The following is a 22,623-nucleotide window of genomic DNA, read 5'->3' as shown; positions in this document are numbered from 1 at the left end:
TCGCTCTGTCCCTCTAACATTCTCTCTGTGTCTCTCTCTCGCTCTGTCCCTCTCACATTCTCTCTCTCTCCAATTCTGTCTCTCTCCCTGTATCTCTCGGTCTCCCTCTGTCCCTCTCTTTATCTGTCTCCCTCTCTCTCTGCTTCACCCTCTGTATCTCCCTCAGTCTCTCTCGGTGTCTGTCTCTCTCTATGTCTCTTTCTCTCGCTCTCCCCCCCTCCCTCTCTGTGATGTCTGTAAGTTTCCTGGTGTTGGGAATGCAGGAAGTGAGATTTGGGAAGCAACTGCATTGTCCTGGAGGGAACTACTGTTCCATGTGGAGGAGAGTACAGAGGGATATACAAACAAGGATAAGAATTGAAAGATTAAATTGTTGTCAGAATGGAGGGCACATTGGTGAATGAGCTTAAACCTGCCGGGGTTTTGTGGAGGTGGGGTGGGGTGGGGATGGCGGTGTTTCAAATGAGCTGAGGTTTGGAGCCAGGAGAGGGGGCCAGGGGTTGGCGGGGGCAGGGAGTTAAGGAGCGTCCCAGTCTCGTAGCAGTGAGGAATCCATGAGGATGTCAGCAGCAGCTGACCCTGGGACAAGGAGATGCAGGAGGTTACAGGAAAGAGGAGGACTTTCCAGTGAATGTGGTCATTAACGTAGTGCTCTGAGTGAGATTTAGATCAATGTCACCCGGTTGTCAGGGAGATAGAGAAAATGATGAGAAACAGATGCCTTGGTGAGGACTAAACCCAAAGGAATTCAAACCTTTCAGCAACAAACATCATCATCACTGCCATTTGCAGATGAAAATTACAAAGAATAATTTGATTTCAAAGACTTTGACGCCCCAAATCTAACTTTATCAGAGGTTACAGTGAATTATTTATTCATCAGAAATGTGGCCATTTCACTCATTGTGCATGTGCTGGCTCTTTGAAAGAGTCATCATTCAATTAATTTGGAAGAGGCCTAGCAGACTTGAAATGTCAACTCTGTTTCTCTCTCCACAGAGCCTGCCTGACCTGCTGAGTTTCTCCAGCACTGTCAGTTTTTTCCCCAATTAATCCCAGTCTCTTTGACCTGTGCCCTTCCCTTGACCCTGCCTGATTTCATGCTTCACGCATTTTCCCAAATCCCTGGAGAAAGTTACTTTTCCAAAATATAATTTTGTCTGACAATACTGGAATGGAAAGGCATCTCATCAATTCTGATACATAGTGCTTTCGACGCTCTGTAAACCAATTTATATTCAACAGGATTCGGAGCCTGGTATGCTGTTAGAACATAGAACATAGAACAATACAGCACAGAACAGGCCCTTCGGCCCACGATGTTGTGCCGAACATTTGTCCAAGCTTAAGCACCCATCCATGTACCCATCCAATTGAAGAGAATGAAGAGGATTTTGTTTCTGACTGGAAGTGAAACATTAGGCAGGATGAGTTTTGTCCATTCCCACGTTCCTGAGGCTGAGATCACTCCCAGCACCAAACAGATCCCTCCATACTGTGAACGAACCTGCTGTGTTTATTCACCCACACACTTCCAGAACCTCACCGTCTACATCACTCTGTCTGAGTTGGTGATCTAACTATAACGTCTCTGGACAAAACAGCACAGCCATATCAATGCTCAGACCTCATCAGACATGAGAAAGACAACACAAAGACTGATTGGAGATGCTTGCGACCCATTGCTGATTATCTGGAATATTGCGCTCACCTCTAGCAGTAACACAGCTCCTTCATGTTCCTTCTTAGCTTCAACCTGCGCCTGCACCAACAGGTAAAGGAAACACCTGTTTTAATACACGTTCACAAATACAAATAAACATCACTTTGTTCAGGAAAAGCCCATTCAGCCCATCAAATCACTCCCATCATTAGATGGACTGTACCTCAACTCCATTTGCTCACTGCCTGGCTGTATCCCTTGACAATATGAACATTGGCTGCAGTATTTCAGATGGAGGGAGAGTAGTTAGCAATCAGGTCAGTTTAACTTTAGCAGTGAGTGAGTTATTGAAAGGAGCCTATCACCAAGATCAGAGAGACGGGCTACACGGGCTACACTAATCTGATTACTTTTCCCTCCCCCCCCCCTCGCCACCTTCAGCATCAATACCACCTTGCCCCCCCCACCAGCTGTGAGGAAGGGTTCACTCTCTCTCTCACTCAAAGATGCTGCCAGACGTGCTGAGTTTCTCCAGTGTTCTCCGTGTCTGTAATGTGGTCGAGGCTGACAGGGGAATCAGTGAGTACAAGGGGACGGGGCACTGACTGGGTCAGAGGGGTAACACGGTGAAAGCATTCACCATTTCGGGTGGGGCCAGGTATGAACAGCCAGATCTGACCGGGTAGAGGGGCAAGCTCAGGTTTCCAAACTGAGAGCGGGTTTGTTGTGAGAGACACAGGCAACTGGTTCTTCTGAGATCACCCCTGGGCGAACATGCTGCCACTCACCCATCTTGGTCATACTAGCCCCTAGGGCTTACTGGTGTCAATGAGTGAAGGACTGACCCAGCAGAAACACACATCCCTGAACAACGACCGAGCAGAGATAGACTGGACTGGGACTTTCATTGGAGCAGTTTGCCTTTTCCACAATGTTGGAGTCGAGAGGGTGGTGCTGGAAAAGCGCAGCAGGTCAGGCAGCATCCGAGGAGCAGGAAAATCAACGTTTCGGGCAAAAGCCCTTCATCAGGAATGTTCCCTGGATCATGTATGATTCCAATTCAACTCTGTTCAGGAAAAGCTCAAATACTTCCTTCCTGAGAAACTCAATTTCTCACAATCTACCCTCCAAATCCGGTTACTAGTAATGATCACAGCTGACCCTGGTTTAAGGCTGGTTAACAATATTAACACTTGGTTAGAGACCTGGTTATGTCCTCAGAGACAGTACCCAGGCCTCAGGCCTCAGCAATCTGTACACTGTACAACTTACAAACATCAAACAGGAATGGATGAGCCTCTTCCAGATAGAGACATTTCGATATTAAGGCTGGAGCGAGTCCAAACCCTCCGAGTTAACCCTTTCAGCCCAACTGCCTTCTACCACAGTGATGTAGCAGCTGTCTCAAACTGTGCCTGATCGCAGTGAGCTCAGGTCTGCGCTCTGTAAATTGGCGGGTAAGGTTAGCCTTGGGGTGAGGAAGCAGTGTTGGTTCACCAGGAAGATACTGGCATTAAAGGGATTAAAATGATCATTTTATGTAGATCATAATCCCTTGAATTTTGGAGGTTAACCAGTGAGGGTATTGAGGTGTTTAAAATGTTTAACCAGATTTGAAGGATACATTGGGAAAAACTGGGCCCCTCAGCAGGGACTTATTTCAATAATTGTACAGGAATAATGGATGGTCCATGGTACATTCCGGAACAGGCAAACTGCCCCAATGACTAAGGCCTTGGATTTAGGGAGGGGAAGAGGCGGAAAGGGGAGGAGGAGAGTGGGGGAGCGGTGGCGCTGGGGAGAGGGGAGAGGGGAAGTGGGAGGTGGTTTAGGGAGGGAGTTCCAGAGTTCAGGCCCCAGGCCCATGGTCTGACCCACCCCCACACTGACCCTCCCAGGCCCCAGGCCCTAGGGCCTGACCCACCCCCACACTGCCACAGGCCCTGGGTCTGACCTACCCTCACACTGCTCCTCTCAGGCCCCAGGATCCAGGCCCAGGGTCTGACTCACCCCCCCACCCCCAGGCTCCAGGTCCTTAGTCTGACCCACCCCCACACTGCCCCAGGACCCAGGGTGTGACCCACCCCCACACTGTCCCAGACCCAGGCCCAGGGTGTGACCTACCCTCACACTGCCCCAGGCCCAGGCTCAGGCCCAGGGTCTGACCCACGCCCACACTGTCCCAGGCCTAGGCCCAGGGTCTGACCCAGCCCCACACTGTCCCAGGCCTTGGCCCAGGGTCTGACCCACCCCCATCCCGGTCCTCCCAGGCCACAGGCTCCAGGGTCTGACCCAGCCCCACACTGATCCTCCCAGGCCCTGGATCTGTCCCACCCCATGCTGCCCCCACCCCTGCCCCCGGCACAGGTGTGACACACCCCCACACTGCCCCCTCCCCCGGTCCAGGTGTGACCCACCCCACACTGCCCCCCCCCAGGCCCAGGTGTGAAACACCCCCACACTGCCCCCCCCCCCGGTCCAGGTGTGACCCACCCCACACTGCCCCCCCCAGGCCCAGGTGTGACTCACCCCCACACTGCCCCCACCCCCCAGGCCCAGGTGTGACTCACCCCCACACTGCCCCCACCCCGCAGGCCCAGGTGTGACTCACCCGCACACTGCCCCCCCCCCCCAGGCCCAGGTGTGACTCACCCCCACACTGCCCCCCCCAGGCCCAGGTGTGACCCACCCCACACTGCCCCCCCCCCCCAGGCCCAGGTGTGACCCACCCCACACTGCCCCCCCCCCAGGCCCAGGTGTGACCCACCCCACACTGCCCGCCCCAGGCCCAGGTGTGACTCACCCCCACACTGCCCGCCCCAGGCCCAGGTGTGACTCACCCCCACACTGCCCCCCCTCCCCCCCAGGCCCAGGTGTGACTCACCCCCACACTGCCCCCCCCCCCCCAGGCCCAGGTGTGACCCACCCCACACTGCCCGCCCCAGGCCCAGGTGTGACTCACCCCCACACTGCCCGCCCCAGGCCCAGGTGTGACTCACCCCCACACTGCCCCCCCCAGGCCCAGGTGTGACTCACCCCCACACTGCCCCCCCCCCCCAGGCCCAGGTGTGACTCACCCCCACACTGCCCCCCCCAGGCCCAGGTGTGACCCACCCCACACTGCCCCCCCCCCCCAGGCCCAGGTGTGACCCACCCCACACTGCCCCCCCCCCAGGCCCAGGTGTGACTCACCCCCACACTGCCCCCCCCCCCGGCCCAGGTGTGACTCACCCCCACACTGCCCACCCCAAGCCCAGGTGTGACTCACCCCCACACTGCCCCCCCCCTCCAGGCCCAGGTGTGACTCACCCCCACACTGCCCCCCCCCTCCCCAGGCCCAGGTGTGACTCACCCCCACACTGCCTCCCCCCAGGCCCAGGCCCAGGTGTGACTCACCCCCACACTGCCCCCCCCAGGCCCAGGTGTGACCCACCCCACACTGCCCGCCCCAGGCCCAGGTGTGACTCACCCCCACACTGCCCCCCCCCCCCCAGGCCCAGCTGTGACTCACCCCCACACTGCCCCCCCCAGGCCCAGGTGTGACCCACCCCACACTGCCCCCCCCAGGCCCAGGTGTGACTCACCCCCACACTGCCCCCCCCCCCCAGGCCCAGGTGTGACTCACCCCCACACTGCCCCCCCCAGGCCCAGGTGTGACCCACCCCACACTGCCCCCCCCCCCAGGCCCAGGTGTGACCCACCCCACACTGCCCCCCCCCCAGGCCCAGGTGTGACTCACCCCCACACTGCCCCCCCCCCCCAGGCCCAGGTGTGACTCACCCCCACACTGCCCCCCCCAGGCCCAGGTGTGACCCACCCCACACTGCCCGCCCCAGGCCCAGGTGTGACTCACCCCCACACTGCCCGCCCCAGGCCCAGGTGTGACTCACCCCCACACTGCCCCCCCCAGGCCCAGGTGTGACTCACCCGCACACTGCCCCCCCCCCCCAGGCCCAGGTGTGACTCACCCCCACACTGCCCCCCCCAGGCCCAGGTGTGACCCACCCCACACTGCCCCCCCCCCCCAGGCCCAGGTGTGACCCACCCCACACTGCCCCCCCCCCAGGCCCAGGTGTGACCCACCCCACACTGCCCGCCCCAGGCCCAGGTGTGACTCACCCCCACACTGCCCGCCCCAGGCCCAGGTGTGACTCACCCCCACACTGCCCCCCCTCCCCCCCAGGCCCAGGTGTGACTCACCCCCACACTGCCCCCCCTCCCCCCCAGGCCCAGGTGTGACTCACCCCCACACTGCCCCCCCCCCCCAGGCCCAGGTGTGACTCACCCCCACACTGCCCCCCCTCCCCCCCAGGCCCAGGTGTGACTCACCCTCCGAAGGAGCTCGATCTCTTGCTGCTTGCTCTTGAGAACGGCGAGAGCCTCCACATGCTCCAACTCCAACTGTTGGCGACGACCAGCAGCTTCACGCATATGCTGCATACCAAGGGAAAGGAGGACATCAGGAATGGCCACGGTTTAAACCAGGATCCCAGAAACAGGGAGAGAGAGAGAGAGAGTGGGAGAGAGCAAGAGAGTGTGACTGAGAGTGAGGGAGACAGTGTGAGAGAGAGTGAGGGAGACAGTGTGAGAGAGAGTGACAGAGAGTGTGAGGGAGAGAGAGTGACAGAGTGTGGGGGGGAGAGAGAGTGACAGAGTGTGGGGGGAGAGAGAGTGACAGAGTGTGGGGGGGAGAGAGAGTGACAGAGTGTGGGGGGGAGAGAGTGACAGAGAGTGAAAGAGAGAGTGACAGAGAGAGAGTGACAGAGTGTGGGGGGAGAGAGAGTGACAGAGTGTGGGGGGAGAGAGAGTGACAGAATGTGGGGGGGGAGGTGAGAGAGAGAGAGCGCACACACAGAGAGAGGTGAGGATGAGAGAGTGAGTGAACACCGTGCAGGTATGACCCCAATGTCGATCAGTAATATACCTCACAGTCCCCTGTCCATCCAGTTCACTGGGTGATGTCCCTATTCCACTGGCTCCAGCCTATTGGCCTTGTGGGATTTTAGCTGCTAGGCTTTGAGCCCCAAGAGCCTTTCTCCCTAAAGCCCTCCACCTCAACGTCCAGACACTCCCTCAAACCTACCTGTGAAATCCCCTCCCCAACAGCCACCCTCGCCATCTTTGTGAAGCAGCTTGGACATTTTACGGTGTTAAAGGTGCCAAATAAATCCCAGTTGCAATGAAGACTGCCCTGGATCACAGCCCAGAGGCCAGAATAATAAACAGCTGTTAGAATGACGTTCCGAGCAGGACTGATGAGCTGTAATTATTAACGTCCCCTCTAGTACACGCAGCCAGACTCCGACAATCGTCATTTCCCAACAGATTCCAGAATCATGAATTAAGGGGAACGATCATCACAGCAACACCAGCACACCTTCCCAACACCAGCACACCAACAGCAGCACACCTTCCCAACACCAGCACCAGCACACCTTCCCAACACCAGCACACCTTCCCAACACCAGCACACTTTCCCAATACCAGCACACCAACACCAGCACATCTTCCCAACACCAGCACTCTTTCCCAATACCAGCACACTTTCCCAATACCAGCACACCAACACCAGCACACTTTCCCAATACCAGCACACCAATACCAGCACACCTTCCTAACACCAGCACACCTTCCCAACACCAGCACACTTTCCCAATACCAGCACACCAACACCAGCACACCTTCCCAATACCAGCACACTTTCCCAACACCAGCACACTTTCCCAATACCAGCACACCAACACCAGCACACCTTCCAATAGCACCACACCTACCTCCAGATGCTCTGGTTTCCTCCCACAGTCCAAAGATGTGCAGGTTAGGGTTGGTTGGCTCGGCTAAATTGTCCCATAGTGTCCAGGGATATGTAGGTTAGGTGTATTAGTCAGTGGTAAATATAGGGGAATGGGTCTGGGTAGGTTACTCTTTGGAGGGTCAGTGTGGACTAGTTGGGCTGAAGGGCCTGTTTCCACACTGTAGGGAATCGATGGTCTCTGAGCATGTACTCTGGGTGGAGAATTTCAATGTCTGAGCACTCAATGGCCTACTCTGTGCTGTATGAGCTGATGACTGTGGATGTTGTCTCCATGGATTTTGATAAGGCTTTTGACATGCTCCCTCAGTAGGCTCATCCGGAAGGATCCCAGAAACAGGGAGAGAGAGAAAGAGAGAGAGTGGGAGAGAGCAGGAGAGTGCGACAGAGAGTGAGAGAGGGAGGCTGTGGTGACATGGCTGTATGGATTCAGTATTGGCTTGCCCATAGAAGGCAGAGGGTAGTGATGGTAGGGTGTTTTTCAGCTGGAGGTCCGTGACGAGTGGTGTTCCACAGGGATCTGTATTGGGATCCCTGCTGTTGGATATATATGTATACAAATGACTTGGATAAAAATGTAGGTGTGTGACTTACAAAGATCATTGCAGACAATACAAAGATGGGTGGAGTTGTGGATTGTGTAGGAGGGATATGTATCAGTTGGAGAAATGGGTGGAGAAATGGCAGATGGCATTTAATCCATGTAAGTGTGAGGTGCTGCACTTTGGGAGATCAAATGTTAAAGAAAAATATATATAGTTATTGGCAGGACACTGAAACAGCATTGTGTACAGAGGGATCTTGGGGTTCAAGTCCTTAGCTCCTTGAAAGTGGCTACGCAGGTAGATAGGGTGGGAAAGGAGGTGTAAGGTGTGCCTGTCTTTATTGGTCAGGGAACTGCCTACAAGAGTCAGGATGGCCTGTTACAGCTTTATGAGACTTTGGTTTGGCCACACTTAGAGTATCGTACTCAATTCTGGTCACCACATTATAGGAAGGATGTGGAGGCTTTGGAGAGGGAGGAGAAGAGGTTTCCCAGGATGCTGCCTGGATTAGAGGGTATGAGCTACAAGGAGAGGCTAGAAAAACTCAGGTTGTTCTCTCTGGAGTAACGGAGGCTGAGGGGAGACTTGATTGAAGGCTATAAAATTATGTGATGCATACGTAGGGTTTTTCCCAGAGTTGAAATGTTTAATACTGGGGGGAGGGGGGCATGCATTTAAGGTGAGAGGGGGAAAGTTCAAAGGAGACGTGAGGGGCAAGTTTTGACCCAGAAGGTGATAGGAGAACATGCTGCCAGGGATGGAGGTGGAGGCAGATAGGGGTGACGAAGGGACTTCTAGATAAACACATGGGTATACAAGGAATGTAGGGATATGGACCAAGGGCAGGCAGAAGGGATTAGTTTAATTTGGTGTCAGGTTTGGCACAATATCGTGGGCTGAAGGGCCTGGTACTGTACTGTACTGTTCCATGTTCTATGGATACAGGGAAAGCAGTGGCTGCTGTGAATGAACGGGGCTCCATGTGATACTGATGCTTACTGTTTCCAGTGACTGGTCTCACTTCCAAAGAAACTAATTAAATGTTTGGAATGATGTTGAATGTTAGTGAACCTGTCACATTGTATAGGAGCCTGCAGTGGCTGCAGTTAAAATAGAAACTGGTTACAACAGAGCCCTGCTTTAGGAATGTAATTAGACTAGGGAGACGTCAAACATCATTTCACACAGAGTCCAGAATAGCAGGAGCTTAACTGAGGCCTGGGGTCCGAAATCTGGTTACAAAATGGAGGGCAACAAACAACATTATCATTGGCTTGCCTGATGACCTTACAGTTATCATTTCCAGAACTATCCTCAACCTCCAGGTACTTACACATCTATTAATTTGGAATTGTTTCTGAGCCTCTCTGGCAAGGACACCATTTCTCCTGCTCCCCCCAACCCCCCCCATCTACAAACAGAGATGCTAGCAGAGCGGCCATCTTGAACAGGAGCCAGTCATTGAGAAAACTGAAGAGATTGGGGAGACACTGAATGAATACTTTTCGTCAGTATTCAATCAGGAACAGGACATTGTTGTCAATGTGAATACTGAGTCACAATTAAGTAGAATGGATGGCTTTGAGGTATGTAGAGAAGAGGTGTTGGAAATTCTGGAAAGGGTGAAAATAGATAAGTCCCCTGGGCCTGATGGCATTTATCCTAGGATTCTCTGGGAAGCAAGGGAGGAGATTGCAGAGCCTTTGGCCTTGATTTTTATGTCCTCGTTGTCTACAGGAGTAGTGCCAGAAGATTGGAGGCTAGCAAATGTGGTTCCCTTGTTCAAGAAGGGGAGTAGGGATAACCCTAGTAACTATAGGCCGGTGAGTCTCACTTCTGTTGTGGGCAAAATCTTAGAGAGAATTGTAAGGGATAGGATTTATGAACATCTGGATAGGAATAATGTGATCAAGGATAGTCAGCATGGTTTTGTGAAGGGCAGGTCGTGCCTCACAAACCTTATTGAATTCTTTGAGAAGGTGACGAAGGAGGTTGATGAGGGGAAAGCAGTAGATGTGGTATATATGGATTTTAGTAAGGCGTTTGATAAGGTTCCCCATGGTAGACTACTGCAAAAAATACGGAGGTATGGCATTGAGGGTGAGTTGGAGGTTTGGATTAGGAGTTGGCTGGCTGGAAGAAGACAGAGGGTAGTAGTTGATGGCAAAGGTTCATCTTGGAGTGCCGTCACTAGCGGTGTTCCGCGAGGATCTGTTTTGGGACCGTTGCTATTTGTCATTTTTATAAATGACCTGGAGGAGGGGTTAGAAGGTTGGGTGAGCAAGTTTGCGGATGATACGAAAGTCGGAGGAGTTGTAGACAGTGAGGAAGGATGTGGCAGGTTACAGCGGGATATAGATAAGCTGCAGAACTGGGCAGAAAGGTGGCAAATGGAGTTCAATGTAGCTAAGTGTGAGGTGATTCACTTTGGTAAGAGTAATAAAAAGATGGGGTACTGGGCTAACGGTCGGATACTTGGTAGTGTGGATGAGCAGAGGGATCTTGGTGTCCATGTACACAAATCTTTGAAAGTTGCCACCCAGGTAAATAGTGTGGTGAAGAAGGCATATGGCGTACTGGCTTTTATTGGTAGAGGAATTGAGTTCCGGAGCCCTGAGGTCATGTTGCAGTTGTATAAGACTCTGGTGCGGCCACATCTGGAGTATTGTGTGCAGTTTTGGTCGCCATACTATAGGAAGGATGTGGAGGCACTGGAACGGGTGCAGAGGAGGTTTACCAGGATGTTGCCTGGTATGGTAGAAAGATTGTATGAGGAAAGGCTGAGGCACTTGGGGTTGTTTTCATTGGAGAAAAGAAGGTTTAGGGGTGACTTGATAGAGGTGTACAAGACGATTAGGGGTTTAGATAGGGTCGACAGTGAGAACCTTTTTCCACGTATGGAGTCAGCTATTACAAGGGGGCATAGCTTTAAATTAAAGGGGGGTAGGTATATGACGGATGTTAGGGGTAGGTTCTTTACTCAGCGAGTCGTAAGTTCATGGAATGCCCTGCCAGTAGCAGTGGTGGACTCTCCCTCATTATGGGCATTTAAGCGGGCATTGGATAGGCATATGGAGGATAGTGGGCTAGTGTAGGTTAGGTGGGCTTGGATCGGCGCAACATCGAGGGCCGAAGGGCCTGTACTGCGCTGTATTCTTCTATGTTCTATGTTCTAAAACCATGAGCAAAACTCAGGGACGAAAATCATGTGTTTTTCTTTTAAATTAATAATTTAGTGAAATAAAAGAATCTGTGGTGCTTGACAAGAGGGGCAACGCCTGCTTATTATCTGGTTGTTGTGGTTGTGTTCGCCGAGCTGGGAATTTGTGTTGCAGACGTTTCGTCCCCTGTCTAGGTGACATCCTCAGTGCTTGGGAGCCTCCTGTGAAGCGCTTCTGTGATGTTTCCTCCGGCATTTATAGTGGTCTGTCCCTGCCGCTTCCGGTTGTCAGTTCCAGCTGTCCGCTGCAGTGGTCGATATATTGGGTCCAGGTCGATGTGCTTATTGATTGAATCTGTGGATGAGTGCCAAGCCTCGAGGAATTCCCTGGCTGTTCCCTGTTTGGCTTGGTCTATAATAGTAGTGTTGTCCCTGTCAAACTCATGTTGCTTGTCATCTGCGTGTGTGGCAGTGGCACACTAGAAGCATGGCAACTCATCCACAGATTCAATCAATAAGCACATTGACCTGGACCCAATATACCGACCACTGCAGCTGACAGCTGGAACTGACAACCGGAAGCGGCAGAGACAAACCACTATAAATGCCAGAGGAAACATCACAGAAGCGCTTCACAGGAGGCTCCCAAGCACTGAGGATGTCACCTAGACAGGGGACGAAACATCTGCAACACAAATTCCCAGCTCGGCGAACAGAACTACAACAATGAGCACCTGAGCTACAAATCTTCTCACAAACTTATTATCTGATTGGCTGAGCCACATGGATGGATGTGTTAGCTGACCAATTGGGGGTCATGTGACATTACCTTTACTTGGTCTGTCACAAATCAGTCAGCCTAGCACCACCAGTGAGTGTGTCACAGTGAGTGTGTGTGTGTCTCAGTGAATGCATGGGGGTGTCATGGTGAGTGTCTCTGTGAATGTGTGGGGGTGTCACTGTGTGTGTGTCTCAGTGAATGCGTGGGGGTGTCATGGTGAGTGTCTCTGAGAGTGTGTGGGGTGTCATGGTGTGTGTGAGTGTGTGTCACAGTGAGTGTGAGTGTGCCCCACAGCAAGTGTGAGAATGTGTCACGGTGAGTGTGTGTTTGCCCCATGTTGAGAATGTGAGTGTATCAGGGAGAGAGTGTGTGTGTCACAGTGCGTACGTGTGTACCCCACAGCGAGTGTGAGTGTGTCATGATGAGTGTGTGTGTGTGTGTCCCACGGGGAGAGTGCGAGTGTGTCATGGTGAGTGTGTGTGTGTGTGTGTGTGTCCCACGGGGAGAGTGCGAGTGTGTCATGGTATGTGTGTGTGTCCCACGGGGAGAGTGCGAGTGTGTCATGGTGAGTGTGTGTGTGTGTCCCACGGGGAGAGTGCGAGTGTGTCACGGGGAGAGTGTGAGTGTGGAGTCAGTCTTCAGGCAGTCTTGGTGTTTAACCCGGCACTAGTTTGTGGATTGTGCAGTTGCGTGTTTGAGATTTGCTCTGGACGTGGGTGTGTCAGTGTAACCGCTCCGAGTTGACCCTGGAAAGATAGTAGCCCCATATACATCGACTTACCACAGCTCAGGCAGACACTGTCGGTCTGCTTTGTAGGGTGTAGGCATCGCTGCGTGGAGGGCAAGTAAGAGTCGCCATGTTGCTGTGGGTGTGGTGTCACATGTTGGCCAGACTGGGTAAGGATGGCTGATTTCCTGAAGGCCCCATTAGTGAACTGGATGGTGTTTTCCAACAATCAGTAACAGATTCAGGGTTGCCACGTGGGCAGCACTAGCCGAGATTTTTAAAACTAACTTTAAATTAGATCATCAGCTGTGGGATCACACCCAGTCCCTTCAAAGGAAATGATACAAAGAACATTCAGATTGAGGAGTCCCAAGTGACATGGTGTTTGTGCTGGAGAGAACATCTTTGATCGTAACCATGGAAATAGTTCATCTTCCTGCTCAGCGACAGGATTACAAAGCTCTGCCGCATGAGGGTCAGAGGTCAGTGTGACTCCACGGAAACATTCCTGTGGGAATGGCGTGTGTAAAATCTTTGTAAGAGTCATTTTGGGAAACACCATCATCCACTGAACCAACACTTCCTTCCCAGATCCCTCACAGCTCATTCGCGTTATCACCAACCTGTTACAGTACAGACCTTCATACCTGCCCCAGCTCATTAAACATAAAGTATTACTGAGAACCAATCTCCTATCTCTTCCCCATCTCCCACCACACTGTTATTGACCAAATGACTATCCGATGGCCCTCTTGAATGCCTCAGTTACACCTGCCTCTCCCACATTTCTCAGGCGGGCATTCCACACCGTAACCACTCACTGGGTGAAACGTTCGTTTGTAGATCAGTTTCATGGAAATCTCCATCTCAGCCCTTTCCTCGTCCCTGGAAAAATTCTTGTAAATTGCTTCTGCACTCTCTCCAATGCATCCACATCATCCCAATGACAGTGTGGGTACAGTACTCCCTTCACAGCAGTGTGACAGCATTGTATCCCCAGTATTCCCACCCAGGGGAAACTGAGGGGCTTTACCCGAGTCACTGTACAATACTCAGGACTGAGAGAGGACAGACCTCGACACCTCAGGCTCTGAGTGCAACTCCAGACTGAGCAAACAGAGTGAGAATGCGAGGTGGGAGACAGAATCCTCTCGAACATGATTCCCACGATCAGGCTGTGAGTTATTCACACAGACCTCTGGATGGAAGATTGCAGCCCAGCCTGATCTTTCAGGGGGTTAGGAGCTGGTGCGTGGCAATGAAACAGGGAAGGCAGCACAACATTGCAGGGACAGAGGACAAACACCAAGTCCAGGTTACAGAACAAACTCTTCCAGGTGCCTCACTTGGAACACGAGGATGGGGTTTGGCAAAAGGATGGTAATGTTGAGAACGATTCTGATAGAAACACTGATAATCCCAGCCTCCCTCAACGACACTGCTCCCAACCTCACATTGTTCCACCTTTGACACCGTCTCAAAAACCTCTTATCCCATCTTGTTCCAGAAACTTCCGCCTCTGAAGACCCTTGTCTGGATCTTGACATATTAACCATTTTTCAGGCATGGAACTCAGGAGAAACGAAAGAGTTAAATTCACCATATCCCGCCAGACCCGCGTCAGAGATACACACTCCCCTTTACACACTCCCCATTACACCCTCGCTTTTACACACTCCCATTACACCCTCACATTTACACATACCCCTTACACCCTCGCTTTTACACACTCCCATTACACCCTCACGTTTACACATACCCCTTACACCTTTGTTTTTACACACTCCCCTTACACCCTCGCTTTTACACACTCCCATTACACCCTCACATTTACACATACCCCTTACACCCTCGCTTTTACACACTCCCATTACACCCTCACGTTTACACATACCCCTTACACCCTCGCTTTTACACACTCCCATTACACTCTCATGTTTACACATACCCCTTACACCCTTGTTTTTACACACTCCCCTTACACCCTCACTTTTACACACTCCCATTACACCCTCACGTTTACACATACCCCTTACACCCTTGTTTTTACACACTCCCCTTACACCCTCGCTTTTACACACTCCCATTACACCCTCCCCTTACACCCTCAATTTTGCACACTTGTATTACACCCTCACATTTACACACTCCCATTTCAACCTCACATTTACACACTCCCATTACACACTCGCATTACACCCTCGCTTTTATGCATTCCCATTACACCCTCCACATTACACCCTCGCTTTTACACATTCCCCTCACACCCTCGTTTTTACACACTCCCCTTCCGCCCACACATTTACACATTCTCATTACACCCTTGTTTTCACACACTCCTGTTACACCCTCTCTTTTACATATTCACATTACAGCCTCACGTTTACACCTGATGAAGGACTTTTGCCCGAAACGTCGATTTTCCTGCACCTCAGATGCTGCCTGACCTGCTGTGCTTTTCCAGCACCACTCTAATCTAGAATCACGTTTACACGCTCCCCTTACACCCTCGCTTTTACACATTCCCATTACACTCACACATTTACATACTCCTATTATCCCTCACATTTACACACACCCCTTACACCCTCGCTTTTACATGCTCAGAGACCCCCTCATTTTTGCACACTCACATTACACCCTCACATTTACACACACCCCTTACACCCTCGCTTTTACATGCTCAGAGACCCCCTCATTTTTGCACACTCACATTACACCCTCACATTTACGCACACCCATTACCCTTCAGTTTTACACAATCCCAATACACTCTTGCTTGTACATAATCCCATTACACTGTCACGTTTCACACTCCCCTTACACCCTTGCTTTTACACACTCCCCTTATACCCTCAGTTTTGCACACTTGCATTGCACCCTTGCTTTTACACACTCCCATTACACCCTCGCTTTTATACACTCCCTTTACACCCTCACTTTTACACACTCCCATTACACCCTCAGTTTTGCACACTCCCATTACACCCTCAGTTTTGCACACTCGCATTACACCCTCGCTTTTATGCATTCCCATTATACCCTCCCCTGACACCCTCACATTTACATATCCCATTACACCCTCGATTTTACACATTGCCCTGACACCCTCGCGTTTACAAGCTCCCATTACACACTCGATTTTACACACACCCTTTCCACTCTCGCTTTTGCACACTACCATTATACCCTCGCTTTTACACACTCCCCTTTACATATTCCCCATTACAACCTCACTTTAACACACTCCCATTGTACCCTCACATTTACACACTCCCATTACACTCTCACTTTTACGCAGTCCCTGTTACACACTCCCCATTACACCCTTGGTTTTACACACTTCGCCTACACCCTCGCTTTTACACACTCCCATTACACCCTCGATTTTACCAACTCCCCTTCCAACCTCGCCTTTCCACACTCCCAATACACCTGAATTTTTGCACACTCCCCTTACACCCTCGGTTTAACATGCTCACCTTCCACCCTCGCTGTTACACACTCCCCTTACACCCTCACATTTACGCAATCCAATTACACCCTCACATTTACACACTTCTTTTACACTCTCACTTTTAAACACCCCATTATACCCTCCTTTTTACACACTTCCATTGCACCTTCGCTTTTACACACTCCCCGTTACATCCTTGCCAGTTACAGACTCCCATTATACCCTCACTTTTACACACTCCCCATTACACCCTCTCTTTAACACACTCCCATTGCACCCTCACATTTACACACTTCCATTACACTCTCGCTTTTACGCAGTCTCTGTTACACACTCCCCATTACACCCTTGGTTTTACACACTCCACCTACACTCTCGATTTTACACACTCCCCTTACACCTTCGCTTTCACACACTCTCCTTACCCCCTCACTTTTTACGCATTCCCATTATACCCTTGCTTTTATACACTCCCCTACACCCTCACTTTTACACACTCACCTTACACCCTCACTTTTACACACTCCACATTACATCTTCACATTTGCACAGTCCCTTTACATGCTCAATTTTACACATTCCCCTTCCACCCTCATTTTTACACACTCAACAGTACTCCCTCGCTTTTACACACTCCACATTAGACTCTCGTTTTTACACATTCCCATTACATGCTCGATTTTGCACACTCCCCTTCCATCTTCACATTTACACCCTCGTTTTTACATGCTCCCCTTGCACCCTTGCTTTCACGCATTCCCATTCCACCCTCACATTTACACACTCTCATTACACCTTCATATTTACACACTCCACTTAAACACTCACTTTAACATACTCCCATTACACCCTCGATTTTACACACTCCCCCCACACCCTCACATTTACACACTCCCCTTATACCCTCACATTTACACACTCCCATTACACCCTCACATTTACTTCTTTTACATTCTCCCTTTTAAACATCCCATTACACCCTCATTTTTACACATTCCCTTCTATCCTCACTTTTACACACTCCCCATTACACCCTCACATTTACATACTACATTGCACCGTCACTTTTACACACTCCCCACTTTATATCCTTGCCAAATACAGACTTCCATTGTTCCCTTGCTTTTACACTCTCCCCTTTACACACTCCCCATTACACCCTCACTTTAACACACTCCCATTGTACCCCCACATTTACACACTTCCATTACACTCACTTTTACGTAGCCCCTGTTACACACTCCCCATTACACACTTTGTATTACACGTTCCACCCTCGATTTTACAGACACCCCTTACATCCTCGGTTTTACACAACCTCAATACTCCCTCACATTTACATGCTCCCCTTACACCCTCACATTTACACACTCCGCTCACACCTTCCATTTTACACACTCCCCTTACACCTTCGCTTTTACATAATCCTATTACACCCTCACGTTTTACACATTCCCATTGTACTCTCGCTTTTACACACTTGCCTTACACCTCACATTTACACACTCACCGTACTCCCTCACTTTTACACGCTCGCCTTACATTCTCGCCTTTACACACTCCCATTACACCCTCATATTTACACACTTCCATTACACTCTCGCTTTTACGTGGCCCCTGTTACACATTCCCCATTACACCCTTGGTTTTACACGTTTTGCCTACATCCTCGGTTTTACACAATCTCAATACACCCTCACATTTACACACTCCCCTTACATCCTCACATTTACATACTCCCCTTACACATTTGCTTTTATGCACTCCCCTTACACCTTCCATTTTACACACTCCCCTTGCACCCTCACATTTACACAGACCGAGTACATGCTCGATTTTGCACACTCCCCTTCCACCCTTGCTTTCCCACACTCCCCTTACACCCTCGCTTTTTGCACACTTCCCTTACGCCCTCTGTTTTACACACTCATCTTACACACTCGCTTTACACACTCCCCTGACACCCTCGCTTTTACACACTCCCATTACACCCTCATTTTTGCCCACTCAACATTTCACCGTGCTTTTACACACTCCCATTACACTCTTAATTTTACACCCTCCCATTACACCCTCGCTTTTACACACTCCCCTTACACAACCTCAACACACCTCACATTTACACGCTCCTATTACACCCTCACATTTATATACTCCCCTTACACACTTGCTTTTATCCACTCCCTTACACTTTCCATTTTACACACTCCCCTTACACCTTTGCTTTTACATAATCCCATTACACCCTCACATTTACACACTCCCCTTCCACCCTCGCTTTTACACATTTCACATTACACCCTCACATTTACACACTCCCATTACACCCTGATTTTTACACTCTCCCTATCCACCCTCGCTTTCACACATTCCCATTACACCCTCACATTTACACACTCTCATTGCACCTTCACATTTACACACTTCCATTACACCCTCGATTTTACACACTCCCTTTTCAGCCTTTCTTTTCCACACTCCCATTACACCCTTGTTTTTCACTTCCATTACACCCTTGTTTTTTGCACACTCCCATTACAGTCTCAATTTGACACCTTGCCTTAAACCCTCACTTTTACACACTCCCACTGCACCCTCACATTTACACACTTCCATTACACTCTTGTTTTTACCACTCCCTGTTACACACTCCCCATTACACCCTTGGTTTTACACGTTCTGCCTACACCCTTGCTTTTACACACTCCCTTCTACACACTTCACTTTTACATAATCCCATTACACCCTCCCTTTTACACACTCGCCTTACACCCTCGCTTTTACACACTCCACATTACACCCTCACATTTACACAGACCCATTACATGCTCAATTTTGCACACTCCACTTCCACCCTCCCTTCTACACATTCCCATTACACCCTCGCTTTTGCACACTCCCATTACATGCTTGATTTTGGACACTCCCCTTCCACCCTCACTTTTACACACTCCCCTTCCACCTTCGCTTTACATGCTCGCCTTACATCCTCGGTTTACACAACCTCAATACACCCTCGCTTTTTCATAATCCCATTACACCCTCACTTTTACACATTCCCATTACTTGCATGATTTTGCACACTCCCCGTCCACACTCGCTTTTACACTCCCCTCCCACCCTTGTTGTTATACATTCCACATTACACCCTTGCTTTTACACACTCCCCTGACACCCTCGCTTTTTGCACATTCGCCTTACACCCTTGATTTTACACATCCCAATTACTTGCTCGATTTTGCACACTCCCCTTCCACCCTCGCTTTTACACATTCCCATTACACCCTCATTTTTGCACACTCCCATTACACCCTCGCTTTTTCACACTCCCCTGACATCCTCATATTTACACAATCTCCTGACACTGTCACATTTACACAATCCCATTGCACCCTCGCTTTTACACACTCACATTTACGCAATCCAATTACACCTTCACGTTTACACACTCCCATTACACCTTTGATTTTGCACACTCGCTTTTACCCCGGCTTTCACACACTCTCCTTTACACACTCCCCATTACACCCTCTCTTTAACACACTCCTATTGCACCCTCACATTTACACACTTCCATTACACTCTCGCTTTTACGCACTCCCTGTTACACACTCCCCATTACATCCTCGATTTTACACAACCTCAATACACCCGCACATTTACACACTTGCTTTTATCCATTCCCCTTACACCTTCCATTTTACACACTCCCCTGACACCTTCGCTTTTACATAATCCCATTACACCCTCGATTTTACACACTCGCCTTACACCCTCGCTTTTACACACTCCACATTACACCCTCATATTTACACAGTCGCATTACATGCTCGATTTTGCACACTCCCCTTCTACCCTTGCTTTTACGCACTCCCATTACACCCTCGCTTTTACACACCCCACATTACACCCTCATATTTACACACTCCCCTTACACCCTCACATTTACACAGGCCCAGTACATGCTTGATTTTGCACACTCCCCTTCCACCCTCACTTTTCCACACTCCCCTTACACCCTCGCCTTTTGCACACTCCCCTTACATCAGTTTTACACACTCCCATTACACCCTCGCTTTTTCACACTCTTCTGATACCGTCACATTTACACCCTCAATTTTGCACAGTCCCTTTGCAGCCTCGCTTTTACACAATCCGATTACACCCTCACTTTTACACACTTTCATTGCACCCTCAGTTTTACACACTCCCCGTTACATCCTTGCCAATTACAGACTCCCATTATACTCTGGCTTTTACACACTCCCCTTTACGCACTCCCCATTACGCCCTTGGTTTTACACGCTCCCCTTGCACCCTCATGTTTACACATTACCATTACACCCTCATATTTACACAATCCAATTACACCCTTGCTTTAACATTCTCCCCTTACACCCTTTCTTTTAAACACTCCCCCTACACCCTCACATTTACACACTCCCCTTATACCCTCACATTTACACATTTCCCTTCTACCCTCACATTTACATAATCCCATTACACCCTCACATTTACACACTTCTTTTACACTCTTGCTTTTAAACACCCCATTACACCCTCGTTTTTACACACTCCCCTTACATCCTTGCTTTTACACACTCCCCTTACACCCTCACTTTAACACACTCCCAGTGCACCCTCATATTTATACACTTCCATTACACTCTTGCTTTTACATAGTCCCTGTTACACACTCCCCATTACACCCTTGGTTTTACACATTCTACCCACACCCTCAATTTTACACACTCCCATTACACGCTCACTTTTTGCACACTCCCATTACACCCTCACTTTTACACACTTCCATTACACCCTCGTTTTTGCACACTCCACATTACCCTTGCTTTTACACAGTCCCCTGACACCCTCACTTTTACACACTCCCCTTACACCCTCTCTTTTGCACACTCCCCTTACACCCTCACTTTTACATATTTGCCTTACATCCTTGGTTTTACATAATCTCAATACACCCTTACTTTTACACATTCCCATTACTTGCATGATTTTGCACACTCCCCTTCCACACTCGCTTTTACATACTCCACATTACACCCTCGCTTTTCCACACTCCCCTTACACCCTCAGTTTTACATGCTCACCTTACACCCTCGCATTTACACATCCCCATCACTTGCTCGATTTTGTACACCCCCTTCCACCCTCGCTTTTACGCACTCCCATTACACCCTCATTTTTGCACACTCCACATTACACCCTTGCTTTTACACACTCCCCTTGCACCCTCATATTTACACAATCTCCTGAAACCATCACATTTACACACTCCCATTACACTCTCGGTTTGCACACTCCCCTTGCACCCTCACTTTTATACACTCCAATTACACTCTCACTTTTGCACATTCCCATTACACCCTCACTTTTACACACTTCCATTGCACCCTCACTTTTACACACTCCCCATTACATCCTTGCCAGTTACAGACTCCCATTACACCCTCTCTTTAACACACTCCCATTGGACCCTCACATTTACACACTTCTATTACACTCTCGCTTTTATGCAATCCCTGTTACACAATCCCCATTACACCCTTGGTTTTACACAACCTCAATACACCCTCATATTTACAGACTCCCCTTACACATTTGTTTTTATGCATTCCCCTTAAAACTTCCATTTTACACACTCCCCTTACATCTTTGCTTTTGCACACTCCCATTACCCCCTCACTTTTTACACATTCCCATTACACCCTCACTTTTACACAGTCCCCATACACCCTTGCTTTTACACACTCCACATTAGACCTGCGCTTTTACACATTCCCATTACACTCTTATTTACACAGTCCCATTACATGCTCGATTTTGCACACTCCCCTTCCACCCTCGCTTTTACACACTCTATATTACACTCTCATTTTTACACACTCCACATTACACCTTCACATTTACACACTCCCATTATACTCTCATTTCACACACTCCCCTTGCACCCTCGCTTTTACACATTCCCATTCCACCCTCACATTTACACAATCCAATTACACCCTCATGTTTACACAATCTCATTACACCTTCATATTTACACACTCCCCTTCCACCCTCACATTTACACACTTCTTTTACACTCTCACGTTTAAACACCCCCATTACACCCTCATTTTACACACTCCCCTTACATCCTCACATTTACACAGTCCGAGTACCTGCTCAATTTTGCACACTCCCCTTACACCCTCGCTTTTTGCACACTTCCTTTCCACCCTCCATTTTACACTCTCACCTTACACCCTTGCTTTTACACACTCCCATTACACCCTCAGTTTTGCACAGTCCACATTACACCTTTGCTTTTACACACTCCACATTACATCCTCACTTTTACACACTCCACATTACACCCTCAATTTTGCGCACTCCCCTTGCACCCTCACTTTTACACATTCCCATTACACCCTCACATTTACACACTTCCAATGCTCCGTCACTTTTACACACTCCT

The 22,623-nt window shown here is 49.8% G+C and overlaps 1 protein-coding gene across 1 annotated transcript in view; it reads right to left on the bottom strand.

The window, feature by feature from the left end:
• Positions 1–1,621: 1,621 nt before the first annotated feature.
• Positions 1,622–22,623, bottom strand: part of LOC148145348 (peripheral-type benzodiazepine receptor-associated protein 1-like) — a 98,380-nt gene continuing 77,378 nt past the window's right edge. Inside the window, exons 5-6 of the mRNA XM_087999790.1 lie at positions 5,993–6,097; positions 1,622–1,762 (exon numbers count right to left, since the gene is read on the bottom strand). Of these exons, the coding sequence (XP_087855916.1) occupies positions 1,622–1,762; positions 5,993–6,097 (246 nt within the window). The remainder of the gene's footprint in view (positions 1,763–5,992; positions 6,098–22,623) is intronic.

The sequence above is a fragment of the Chiloscyllium plagiosum genome, unplaced genomic scaffold, assembly GCF_037043375.1.
Source record: "Chiloscyllium plagiosum isolate Xiang-an unplaced genomic scaffold, Cpla_swu_hap1 HiC_scaffold_24, whole genome shotgun sequence".
In the NCBI taxonomy this organism is placed as follows: domain Eukaryota; kingdom Metazoa; phylum Chordata; class Chondrichthyes; order Orectolobiformes; family Hemiscylliidae; genus Chiloscyllium; species Chiloscyllium plagiosum.
The sequence above is the reverse complement of the archived record's forward strand: the minus strand, read 5'-3'. Positions and strand labels throughout refer to the sequence as shown.